At 33.4% G+C, this 13,716-nt stretch overlaps 2 protein-coding genes across 3 annotated transcripts; both read left to right on the forward strand.

The window, feature by feature from the left end:
* Nucleotides 1-2,320: 2,320 nt before the first annotated feature.
* Nucleotides 2,321-7,864, forward strand: LOC114369791 (elongator complex protein 1). 2 transcript variants are annotated; one of them, XM_028327044.1, is made up of 5 exons: nucleotides 2,321-2,534; nucleotides 2,611-2,950; nucleotides 3,259-6,286; nucleotides 7,148-7,246; nucleotides 7,360-7,864. In XM_028327044.1, exons 1-5 carry the CDS (start codon nucleotides 2,376-2,378, stop codon nucleotides 7,676-7,678), a joined length of 3,945 nt encoding a protein of 1,314 aa, XP_028182845.1. In that variant the 5' UTR covers nucleotides 2,321-2,375; the 3' UTR covers nucleotides 7,679-7,864. The 2 variants fall into 2 exon arrangements, with proteins under 2 accessions (XP_028182845.1, XP_028182846.1); XM_028327045.1 differs by lacking the exon at nucleotides 2,321-2,534 and having other exon boundaries at nucleotides 2,828-2,946.
* A 3,220-nt stretch (nucleotides 7,865-11,084) lies between these two features.
* Nucleotides 11,085-13,534, forward strand: LOC114369764 (WUSCHEL-related homeobox 13-like). Its single transcript, XM_028327018.1, has 3 exons — nucleotides 11,085-11,351; nucleotides 12,340-12,894; nucleotides 13,108-13,534. Exons 1-3 carry the CDS (start codon nucleotides 11,153-11,155, stop codon nucleotides 13,197-13,199), a joined length of 846 nt encoding a protein of 281 aa, XP_028182819.1. The 5' UTR covers nucleotides 11,085-11,152; the 3' UTR covers nucleotides 13,200-13,534.
* Nucleotides 13,535-13,716: the final 182 nt, after the last annotated feature.

Genomic DNA, 13,716 nt, shown 5'->3' on the forward strand with positions numbered 1-13,716 from the left:
ACTTGAGATTACCCGGAAAGAGCAGTTTTAGTCCCTTAAAATTACTTATGGATAGTTAGTTTAATCTCTAAAACTATAACAATAAAAATTAAAATGAGTTATATTTCATAATTTTCTGAACTAAAATTATTTTTTTGTAACTTTTAAGACTAAATCTCATATAGTTTTTGTTGCTCTATTAGTAACAAATATTATATTAATTTAACAATTTATAAACTCCTCTGTGTTTTATAATTCAGGGGCTTAACTTACTTTTTTTAACTCAACTTACATGTTGTACCAGTGTCTTTTATATATATATATATATATATATATATATAAAGTTTTAAGTGTGTTGAATTTTAGGGGATTAATAGTTATGACAATCCTCAAAGCTGAAAGAGTATTGTTAAATAACATGTGATGTGGGGATAATTATATTGTTTGTATTAGTTCAGAATCAACTACTCGACATACAGGAAAAGACCTTGAAGGACTTGTTCGGATCTATCCCCCGTTTTTTTTTTTGGAAACAGCCGAATAGGAATTTATATATAAAGTAGGGTATAAGTTATACAGCTACCAAGCAAGGTATATAATAGTTGATACATACCATGCACTTCTAACACAAAACAGTTACTGGTTATGTTATATTTTAGCAGAATTCGAGAACAAAATACTGTAACTAAGCCTATGTTTGATCTCATCATATCATAAATGGACCCACCTACCCCATTTAGTATTTACAAAAGCCGCTTGAAAACATATTTTGCCCTCATAAGCAAAGTAGAGGTTGAGAATACCATTCAAAAAATGATATGGAACATCTCTTCCCCAATACTTTTAATCCATTTCCAAGATGTAAGTTTTATGGATTCCAACAAGTGTTCCAATTCCGCCTTACCATCCTTGAAAACAGTCACATTCCGCATCTTCCAATTCTATCAAATCGTAGCTATCCAAACAATCCACCAATTTTGTCTACGTTTTGAACCAGAGATCATAGCACAGTGTTGCCACCAATTTACCGACGGATCCGCAAGAAGCACCATTGAATAGCCAATCTAGTTATATAGACCCATCCAAACCTGATAAGCGAACCCACATGTGAACAAAGCATGAGAGGATGTTTTGACTTCTAGATCACGTATTGGGCACCCAATCCCTGTTGAGTTGCAACTTATATTCCTTTGATTCTTATTGGATCATGATTGAATCCTATATAGGATGACTTTCCAAACAAAAACTAGATGCTTTGATGGAACTCTGATCTTCCATAAACACTTTAAAACCTTTGAATCCAGGTTCCCCGAGGAGCCAAGTTGATGAAGAGCTAGTAGGCCATATATCTCTCGAACCAAATATGTTTGTTGGGATCCATTCCTCCAAGACCATCTATCCACATCATAGATATTGCGAGTTGGATCATAGTAAGTAATCTGTACAAAATATTATGTTCCCACACAAAGAGTTTCCTCCTCCACTTAAGGTTCCAAATCCAAACATTCCCTTCAATGACAGGTTCTTGTTGTAGGAGCAGCTCGAACTACCCACTTACTGACGACAAGTTTAAGCTTTGGGCATACAATTGTCTTGATACTTAGAATGAGAGTTTTTCCACTCGTAATGAATTAACCTGCCCAAATAAGATTGTCTCGTGGATATTTATGGTTTCTTCAAAAAAAAAAAAAAAAATAACAAGTTGTACATAATTTACTTGCATGTTGTAGAAAAAACTCATCAATATTATTAATGTATTGTTTTTTAACATGTTTGATTTCAATTTTTGACGTAATTATTCATGTCAAATTAAAAGTGGTCTCTCAAAACTTTTGCACATAAAAAATAAAATTTATTAAACTGATTTGATTTAGATTTTAATTACATTTAAATCAAATCAAAGTGCACCATGAAAATATTTATCATAACCTAACATGCTAGTGTGTTTAATTGAAAGGAAAACAAATAAGAGAGCATTTTTTTTATAAAATTTTTGTTATTCTTCTTTGTTTAAGAATTTAGAGAGAAAAAAATAATAGAAAAAATCCTTCTCCTATAAATTTGAAGGAAAGACAGATGATTTATAACGAAGGATATTGTTATGAACATATTTTCTAATATGTTTTTAAATGTATATTTTTATTGATCTATAAAATTATGAAGTGAACTTATTAAATAAAAAGAAGTGAGACTATTTTTTAAAATAAAATTTAGCTAATACTAGTAATGAATAATGTCTTAAAAGAAATATTAGAAATTGTGTTAACTGTTGATGCTAAATAGCATTTCTCATTAAAAAAATATATATATTAAAGTATCTTGTAAAGGTATAAATAGTGTGGCCAGAGGAGAAATAAACCCTAATTAGTCTGAGAAGAGAAGAGGTGAGGCTGAGGATGAAGAACTTGAAGGTGTTTGGGGAGGTTCCCTTGGGACTCTCCCTTGACTCTAACGAGGAAACTATAGGGTTTTGCAGCTTCGACATCGAACGCAACCGCATCTTCTTCCTCTCTTCCCACAATCTCATTTACACTTCCCATCTCTCCTCTTTCCACGTCCGTCTCAACTTTCCATTAATCTTCATTCACTAATTACGCCATTATTATTATTCTGACATCTCTTGTGTGGCAGGAGAACGCCGTTTGGAGCCCTAACGCCTCGCTCTCCTCCTCCGATGCTGTTACCGTCGATCTCGAACCCGGAGACGCCGTTACCTCCTTCGACTACCTCATGGAGAAAGAAGCGCTTCTTCTCGGAACCTCCAACGGCCTTCTCTTGCTCCACAACGTCGACGACGCCTCCGACGCGACGCAAGTCGTTGGCAAGCTCGACGGCGGCGTCAATGCAGTTTCCCTCAGCCCTGACGGAGAACTCGTCGCCGTAACCACCGGTTTCGGGCAGCTTTTGGTGATGACTCACGATTGGGACGTGTTGTACGAAACATCACTCCACGATGATGATGTTCCCGTAAGTAAGGACCACCGCAGCCCTAATTTCAATGCCTTTTATACTCATTTGTTGTCTACTATAACTATTGTTAGGGAAATGTTCAATTTGGGGATATAATGGTGGAGAGAGAGAGAGAGAGAGAGAGAGAGAGAGAGAAAGTGATAGATGTAATAGAAACAAGAGAGTTAGGAAGAAAAATGAGGCGAAAGTGAGATGAAAGAGAAAGCGAATTTATGAATATAATTGCGCTGTATCATTATTTGGTTGGTTGTTTAAGTTGTGTTTCTATGTAGAGTTTGGTTTAGGATTGTGAGTGTTCTGTGTTTTCAGGTGAAGGGGAGTTTCTTCCCGTGTCTTGGCGAGGAGATGGGAAATACTTTGCTACGATGAGTGATGCGTGTGGTTCTGGTTCGTTGCTTAAGAAAATTAAGGTTTGGGATCGAGATTCAGGGGATTTGCTTGCTTCTTCGGAGCTGAGAAGTTTTGCTGGGGCAGTTTTGGAGTGGATGCCCAGTGGTGCTAAAATTGCAGCTGTTTGTGATGGGAAAGATGGAAATGAATCTCCCTCTGTTGTTTTCTTTGAGAGGAATGGATTAGAGAGAAGCAGGTTTAGTGTCGATTCGAAAGTTAAACTTCTCAAGTGGAATTGCAGTTCTGATCTTCTCGCAGGTGTTGTTGAATGTGAAAATTATGATGCTGTAAGGATATGGTGTTTTAGTAATAACCACTGGTACCTGAAGCATGAAATTAGATACTTGAAGCGAGATGAAGTTAGCTTCATTTGGAATCCGACGAAGCAGCTGCAGTTAATTTGTTGGACTGTTGGTGGTCAGGTCACAGTTTCTAACTTTATTTGGATCACGGCTGTTATGGAGAATTCTGTTGCACTGGTTGTCGATGGCTCCAATATTCATGTAACGCCACTGTCCTTGTCCTTAATGCCACCTCCTATGTATTTATTTAGCTTGAAATTTTCTTCTCATGTCCGGGGTATGGCAGTGTATTGCAAACACTCTAAGAACCAGTTAGCTGCGTTTCTTTCAAATGGTAGCTTATGTGTTGTGGAGCTTCCATCAATTGAAACCTGGGAAGAACTAGAGGGGAAAGAATTCAGTGTTGAAGACTCTCATACAGAAATGGCATTTGGATCCATTTTACATCTTGAATGGTTGGATTCCCATAAGCTATTAGCCATTTCACATTATGGTTTTAGTCATAGTAATGACTTATTTCAAACCTCATTGACTGAGGGTGGACTTCGAGGCTTCTATTTGCAGGAAGTGGAACTTGAATGTTCTGAGGATCTTGTTCCAGGATTGCTGACATGCTCAGGCTGGCATGCAGCAGTTTCAAATCGAAATACCCTTGAAGAGCTGGTTATTGGCATCGCTTCCAATCCTGCTAGTAAACACTCTGCATATATTCAGTTTTCTAGGGGGGAAATCCAAGAGTATGTATCAAAAATTGGGATTAGTAGAGGATCTCTAGAACAAGAACATCAAGGTTTTTCTGCAGCTTGCCCTTGGATGAGTGTAGCGTTAGTTGGCAGTGCTGGCCTATCAAAATCAGTGCTTTTTGGACTGGATGAGATTGGCAGACTGCATGCTAATGCGGGGATACTTTGCAACAACTGCAGCAGCTTCTCATTTTACTCAAATTTGGCTGACCAAGTGATCACACATCTAATCCTTGCAACTAAACAAGATTTGCTTTTTATTGTTGACATTGCAGATGTATTTAATGGGGAGTTAGACTCAAAGTACAGTAACTTTGTCCGCATTAACAGTAGAAAAAAAGAAGAAAATGAAAGCTTCATAAATATATGGGAGAGAGGTGCTAAAATTGTTGGAGTTTTACATGGAGATGAAGCTGCCATTATACTGCAAACTACTCGGGGAAACCTAGAATGTATATGCCCTAGAAAGTTGGTTTTGGTTTCCATCATTAATGCATTAGTTCAAAAGCGCTTTAAAGATGCATTACTTATGGTTAGAAGGCATAGGATAAATTTCAATGTAATTGTTGATTACTGTGGCTGGCAAGCATTTTCACAATTAGCTTCTGAATTTGTCAGGCAGGTTAACAATCTGGGTTACATAACCGAGTTTGTTTGTTCCATAAAGAATGAAAATATTATAGAGAAACTCTATAAAAATCACATTTCTGTTCCCTGTCCAAAGGTTGCTGATGTTATGCTAGTTGGGGGCATCCAGAATTCTCTTGCTGGTAACAAGGTTTCTTCCGTTTTGATGGCTGTAAGAAAAGCACTTGAGGATCACATAACAGAAAGTCCTGCAAGGGAGCTTTGCATTTTGACCACTCTAGCTCAGAGTGATCCTCCATTACTTGAAGATGCTTTAAAGAGAATAAAAGTTATTCGTGAAAAGGAATTGTCTCATGCTGATGACCAGGGGAGAATGTCTTACCCTTCTGCTGAAGAAGCTTTGAAGCATCTTTTGTGGTTAGCTGACTCTGATGCTGTATATGAAGCTGCTTTGGGTCTTTATGATTTAAATCTTGCAGCTATTGTGGCATTGAATGCTCAGAAAGATCCAAAAGAGTTTCTTCCTTTCTTACAGGAATTGGAGCGTATGCCAACTCTATTAATGCAATATAATATTGACCTTAGGCTGAAAAGGTTTGAAAAGGCTCTCAGACACATTGCTTCTGCTGGAGATTCTTATTATGATGATTGTATGACACTCGTTAAAAAAAACCCTCTACTTTTTCCTTTGGCTCTTCAACTTTTTACTGGCCCTACCAAGCAGAAGCCATTCCTTGAGGCATGGGGGGATTATCTTAGTGATGAAAAATGCTTTGAAGATGCTGCGGCAATTTATATGTCCTGTTTCAATCTGGATAAGGCTCTGAAGTCTTATCGTGCTATTAATAACTGGAGTGGGGTGCTTACGGTTGCTGGGTTCCTTAATTTGGGAAAGGATGAGCTACTACATCTTGCCAGTGAGCTCTGTGAAGAACTTCAAGCACTAGGTAAACCTGGGGAGGCTGCCAAAATTGCCCTGGAGTACTGTGGAGATGTTAACACCGGTGTGAATTTGTTGATTACTGCAAGGGACTGGGAGGAGGCTTTGAGGGTTGTTTTTATGCATAGAAGAGAGGACTTAATTAAAACAGTGAAGAGTGCATCTTTGGAATGTGCAAGCACACTTACCAGTGAATATGAGGAAGGCTTAGAGAAAGTGGGGAAATACTTGGCACGTTACCTGGCTGTTCGACAGAGAAGATTACTTCTTGCAGCAAAGCTCCAGTCAGAGGAACGTGCAGCAAGTGATCTTGATGATGATGCTGCTTCAGAAACTAGCAGTAATTTTAGTGGAATGAGTGCATACACCACAGGGTATGTATTTTTCCTTGATACCCTATATCTGTCTATACTATTTGGCAGTTGGAGAACATCAATTTTTAATGTGCTTTTCCATTCTGGCCTTTCATGCATTAAATGAATATACTGTTTTCAATGCTGCTGCAAAAGTCTAGCAGTGAGATACTGAGCCAGTTTGTATAAACTTATTTGTTAAAAAAAAGTACTTATTTTAATAAAATAAGCAGCTTTATGGTTTTTTTAGTGTATTTGTCTAAACTGGTTTTGCTTAAATAAAATCAGTTTTCTGCTTATTTTGAGAAGCAGATCTTATCTGCTTGTTAAATAAGCGCTTTTTTAAAAAACACTTATTTTAAAATTGCTTATTTTAAGTTTAAACAAACTCGCTCGCTATTTTGGTTTTTACAACTATAGTCTCTGTACTTTATAATATTTGTGATAAATGAATTTATTGTCGGGTAAAGGACATAGAGTTGAAACTCAGTTGTTTGAGTGAAGTTTGACACTCCTTTTCCCACCCCCTCCTCCTTTGGGGTTAAAGAATCATTTGTCACATTCAAACACTTTTTATCTATCATACCCCATTTATGGTTCTGATCTCTCTCTTTTTGTAATGTTCCATATTATTTGACCTTGACAGCTATTGTGTCCCTAATTGAGTTACTCTTATGACTCATTTTCTTAAAACTGAATTGTAAAAAATAGCTAAGCCTTGCTATTTCATTAACTATATGATAAAATTGAATCATGCTTATTTTTCTTTTCATACAAAAAGAATAACAAAGGTTAATTCTTTTCACATTATTGTTATATTTATTTCTTATGTTATACTTCTGCCGTTGGAAGCTTCATTTGTTTTCCTCATTTCATCAACAGGACCAAGAAAAGTTCTGCTGCTTCAATGAGCTCAACTGCGACTAGCAAGGCAAGAGAAACTAGGCGTCTGAAGAAGAGAGGAAAAATCCGTCCTGGGAGGTATCTTGACAATTGAATTTTTTGTTTCCCTCTGCCCCTCGTCCTGTATTATTGTTTTTCATTAATCATTAGTCACTACTTTTGAAGTAATAGTTTTCTATTTCTTATTGTAGTCCTGATGAGGAGATTGCCTTGGTGGAGCATTTGAAAGGCATGTCCCTGACAGTGGAAGCTAAACGTGAGCTGAAATCTTTGTTGGTCTCCCTTATGATGTTTGGTGAGGGAGAAACATGTAAGAAGCTACAACAAACGGGGGAAAACTTTCAATTGTCTCAGATGGCAGCAGTCAAATTAGCTGAAGATACAATATCTAATGATACCATAAATGAGTATGCACATACGTTGGAGCAATATACCCAAAAAGTAAGGAATGAAATTCACAATTCAGAGGCTTTCTCGTGGCGGCTTAAAGTTTTTTTGTCCTATGAGTGAGCGTAGCAAATTAACATAAATTTTTGTTAGATGTATCTGCATGCAGTTTGATGTTATTAGCATCGTTTCTTTTGAGCTTGTCCCATAACTATGATTGTATAATCACTCTGAATTGATTGTGTTGCACTGAACATCTATATTAACAATGAAAGCCGATTAGTGCTCGATGAGAGTGGATTGATCAGACTTTATGAATCATTTAACGGAAACATTTAAGGTTGTGATCAAATGGTTCCCAAATACTAATATTGTTTCATCCTACCCTTTCACGTACTTGTGCTTCTGAAAATGCAATACAAACAAAAATGCAATGACGGTTCATGCTTGTGTTAAAAGCTAACCTTTCATCGAAATAATTAAACGTGAAAATTAACGGAAAGCCTGTTCATCTTTAGAATTTAAACGAATGACTGAATTAAAATGAGATAATCGATCCCTTTATATATTTTATTGATCAATGTTTTATTTCAACTAAGATGTTTTATTGATCATTGTCACAAATGTTTCAATATCGACGTCCTCTGTACACTTACAGGATATGAAATATTCAACCTAACAATATGGTTGAGTACTCTTCTTAAGATCTCACCGATAAAAGTAGATATCAGAATCGTTATTTTAAAGTAATCACTAAACCAGATGTTTCCCCCTTGAATAGCCTTCTCCTGTTTTTCTGATTTTAGTTTCGTAGTATCCTCTATTTCTTCTAAAGTTATTTGTGTAAGGTTTTTATTTATTTATTATTATTATGATTTTGATATGGTAGTTGTGGACTTTTGTTCTTATGATTCTGATTATATTTGTGTTGCTTGATCCACTAAGACATTCGTATAATTATTAACATTTTACACAGGAATTAGAATGGGAGCTAGGGTGGAGATTGGGGAATGTAGGACTGTAGGAGAATCTCGCGTAATTATGAAAAATTCACAAGTACGAAGCAAATGAATATGTAAAAACAAAAATGATCGTTACACATAATGAAAAATAAGCAAATATAGAAGTAAAAGATGTAATGTGATGTAAAAAAAAAAAAAAGTCGATATTGTGAAAGTAGTTTACAAGTGTTTGAATGCCACCCTTTTTATGATAAATATATATTAAGAAGAAAAATAAAATTAAATATATATTAAGAAGAAAAAATAAAATTAAAAAGGGCCCAACTGTGTTCAAATCGATGACCTCTTGAACCTCTTGATTACCATAAAAGTATATTCAGTTAAAAAAACATAAAAATATTATAAATTCATTGATATGTCCACTTTTGCACCGTAAACTCGGCACGAATTATTTTAAATTAAAATGGTAATAGAGTAATAAATAATAATACACGTTATAAATTTATCATTCAACAGACTACAACTAATGATGGAGATTAAAAATATATATTTCCATAAAACTAAAAAATTAATATTGTTTAGTAAATAAAAATATTAATGAGTAAATAATATATGATGTAAAGAATAAAAATCATACCGATAATTATTTGGATATTTTACTTCCTAATTTTTATTCTTCTAAACTTTTAAAAATTTCAGTTTTTAATCCTAAAATCTCATTAAATAAATAAAAATAATGATTCAAACTTTTGTTTAAGATTAAAAACTAAAATTTATAAAATTTTAGAGAACTTGATTGCTGAAACAAAAGTTTAAAAATCAAATTTTAACTTTTATTAATGGACTAAAAATCAAATTTTAAAAAAAAGTTAAGAAACAAACTTGGTTAACCCTAATTATTTGATTTATTTCTAGTTGATTAACAATGTAATTTGTTACATTGATAGTATATTAAAATTAAAGTCAATCTTAATTAACTAATCTTTTATAAACAGAAAACATGATTTACCTTTCGTTTTATCATAGCCATCCCTTTCTTTTCTTTTTGTTTTTTTAATCAGAAGAATAAACGAATGATGAGATGGGCAGGTAGTTGAGATGGTGGGTCTCAACAGACATTAACAAGTTATCGACTACCACTCAAACGTAAGAGTGAATTAGACGATATAACTTTAGACAACGACTTTAACATATTAATTTAATTAGAATGCATGTAAAACTCTTTATGTCGTAATTTAATTAGAGAAAATAAATTATGTATATTACTAGTGTAAAATTTTACAGTGTGATAAGTTTTATTATAAATAACTTAAAAATCATATTAACAACATTTTTTTATTGATTGAGAATGTTAGTATTTTCACACTGATAGTAAATAATCGTTAGTCTCACTGAAGTATAGATTACTATTAGATATGATACGTTTATTCATTTTTTATAATAATTATTTTAAAGTCATATTAATAATAATTTTTTATTGGTTGATTATAAAATTTTAAATGTTAAAAAATAAAAATACATGTTAATTAAACTTTTAAAATATTTAGGTTGAGTGTTATGATTTTTTTTTATTAATTTTTTAATTTATTTCAGTTAATCAAATAAAATAGTTTTGTGAGAATATTTTTTAATTTAGTTCAATAAAATTTACAGTCAAATCTATAAATAAACTCTTATTAAATAGATATTTAATTAAATTATACACCTAATCACGTCCAAAACCTAAAATAGTTTTGGGATAACGTTGGAGTATGAAGTTAAATGAAACCATCCAAGACAACCAAAAGATTAAAAAAAACAGACCATTCAACAAAAGTAAGCAATTATTGTAGGGCCAACGTTAACGATGGTAAAAAAAAAATGTTACGCAACACGTAAATTGCGAAATGCCGTATACTATTTTTTTGTCATGTAATCATTATTATATTATCAAAAGAAAACAACACAGTCAAACATCAATTAGTCATTCTTTTACTGGATCAGTTAGGCATTTTTAAGCATTCAAGACTTTTCATTTTTTTTCTTCTAATTTTTTAATCAAAATGTATTCAGTTAAAATAAAACAAAATTAATTTTAGACAAAGTTGATAGTTCATGCGAGGTTTCCAAAATAATTTAAATTTGATTTTTAGAATATAATATCTCATTAATAATTAAGCATAATTATTTGATCGAGTTAATATAAAATTTTATTTAAATAATAAAACACACAGACAGTCTAGTTTATAAAAAAACTACTGTACATAATAAAATTTAAGAAACCCTTAAGATAATCTTTTTTCATGTAAAGAATTTTAGTTCTCTACGTGGTTTTTAATTTGAGTAATGTTGTTTCGATAATATATATATTAATCTCATTTCATATATTTTTCTATTTATTAAAAAATGTTATAAGTCCAGTGAAAAAAAGAAAAGAAAAGATGTTATAAGTAGGCACCGCAGAAATAATAATAGTATAATTAATAAGGAAGGAGTCACATGTGGCACAGCGTGAAAGAGGATCTAAGGTTCTCGTTTAAAATGTTTGTGTTTTTTGTCTGTTTCTCGCACTTTGTGCTTTTATTTTCTGACAACCTTTGCTGACATCTCTCTTTCTCTCTCTCATCATTATAATTCACAATCATCAAAGAGAGAGATGGTGAACGTGGTGGAATTGCAGAAACAGTTGCAGAGTGGGAATGTGAATGTTGATGCCAACGGGGAACTCATGTATGTCAAGGTCATGACCGATGAACAGTTGGAAACTCTGAGGAAGCAAATAGCAGTTTATGGCACCATTTGTGAGCAACTTATTGAGATGCACAGAACACTCTCAGCTCAACAGGATCTTGCAGGTACTTTCTTTTTATTGTTTGATTATGAGCCTCAATAAGTTTGTTCTCAGTACCATTTATCTCCACCAAGAGCTCTAAAGCTCAATTGGCTGAGCAGCAAGACGCGGTTATTATAAATTCTTTTATATCTGTGTTCGATTTCTACCATTTCTACGGATAAAGAAAAAGCACCATTTATCTCCTCTCCACTATATTCCCATTGGTATCTTGTCCTGTTGGTTGTTAAATCAAAGCCTTCACTTATAAGGTTTTGAACTCTCTTTACCATTTTTCTCAGTAAGATCCATCTAAATCATGTTTCCTGGCATTCAAACTATATACCTACCTATTAATTTCTTTATTTTTGTCTTTGTGTGTTTCAACTATTTAAACCAGTCTGTTTCTACAAATCAGAAAATGACAGCGCAAAAATATCAACAACAACCTTTCCCTGATATACAAGGCACATTGGATTTCAAATTTGTAATCATAACCAATAAGTATCTTAATGATTTATTTCATAAAATATTTGAATAATTTTATAATTAAGAAGATATAGTATTACTTATATCCTTCATTTTAAAGAATTAATTACAATTTCATTTGATTTCAATAATATTATCTCAATACATAGAGATATTCATAGTGACAATTATTTTAAAATAGAGGAAATTTCTGAATAAGTAAAGATACCAAGCTGGTCATTTACAATGAAAAATCAAACCTAGTTGATTTTTTCCTTGCATTTTTGCTTTGACAGCTTTTGTGTGCCACATAAGCATAGCCTTCAAGTTGTGCAGTAAACTTTCAACTATTTTGTTGGTTTGTTTTATTTTCAACCAAGAGAGACAGATAAATATTTATGGACTGAATATATAGCAAACATTTCTGAAGCTCATACAATTAAATGCACTCTTGAGATTGACATATTAAAAATTTGCATTTGTCTCTTAAGATCAAGCATTCTCTGAAGAAAATATTGATGTTTTGATTTTGTTTTCTTCATTAGGGGTTAGATTGGGAAACATATACTGTGACCCATTGATGACATCTGGTGGGCACAAAATAACATCAAGACAAAGGTGGACACCTACACCTGTGCAGCTTCAAATTCTTGAACGTATATTTGATCAAGGGAATGGAACTCCAAGCAAGGAAAAAATCAAGGAAATCACTGCTGAACTGGGCCAGCATGGCCAAATTTCTGAAACAAATGTGTATAATTGGTTTCAGAATAGGCGTGCTCGATCCAAAAGAAAGCTGCAAAATGTGGCTGCTTATAGCAACACTGAATCAGAAGTGGAGACTGAGGTTGATTCTAAGGATAAGAAGACAAAAGCTGAGGAAGAGTTTCAGTCCCAACATAATAATAACATAAGTACAACTTCTGGAGGGGCTGAAAAGTTGTGCTTCCAGAACCCTCAAGTACACTCTGATTACTTGCAGTACTTGAACCCTGCAGATTCCAACAAACCATATTCCATGTTCCAAACAGAAGACAATCTGAAATCCACAAGAAATTTGAGTCATGTGTCTGTTTTCAATGAGGTGCTGTCAAACTCAAGTATGTAACATCTATTCTTCCTTCACTTTCTTCGCTTCTTTAGCAATCTTTTTCTTTTGGTATGATTCTGGTTAGATAAACTTCTTCCTAAGTATTTAGAGAAAATAAAAAATGATTAATTAAACTTATCAGGAAAATTAAAATTAACTTATATACTTTATTTTTTTTTTAGAGAATCTAAGATTAATTCATTTTATCTTCTTATTTTTGCAGGGAGTGAGCATGTAGGTGGGAAAATGGAAGTTGGTGGGAGTGTGAGCTACAATTTATTCCACCAAACAGGACACTTCAATCTAGCGGGTTAAGATCTTACTTTTAGTGTGAGCTGTAAAGAATCGTGAGTGTGCTGGTTGGCTTGTGTTAATGTTTATGATAGATTATACTGAAACAATATAATCAGAACTTAATGTAATATTTACTGGAAAAACTATCAATAGAATAGCACAAAAATGTTACTTCATACTGTGAAGTTGGCTTCTTGGTAACAAGTTCACTATTTTCTACCGTCACAACTTTTTTGCAACCCTATTTTAAAGGGAGTATTAGTTTATTACCTCCCTATATTATGTATACTCATTGTCTTGTCTGTATCACGCTATTCAGTATTTATAATTTACTATATGATCACGTTGAGCTTTAATTACTTGTAAGTTGAATTGGGTGTATCAGATTAATGGACAAATATCTCCTCATAATGTTCTCTTATTTTCTTTCATTGGTACTCGAACCCAAAATCATGCATAAAGAAAACCGATTCCTTTATCACTAACCAACAAAATTGATATATGACTTTGATTATAGAGCAATGTAATTAAGTTGCTA

The sequence above is a fragment of the Glycine soja genome, chromosome 10 (assembly GCF_004193775.1).
Source record: "Glycine soja cultivar W05 chromosome 10, ASM419377v2, whole genome shotgun sequence".
In the NCBI taxonomy this organism is placed as follows: Eukaryota; Viridiplantae; Streptophyta; class Magnoliopsida; order Fabales; family Fabaceae; genus Glycine; species Glycine soja.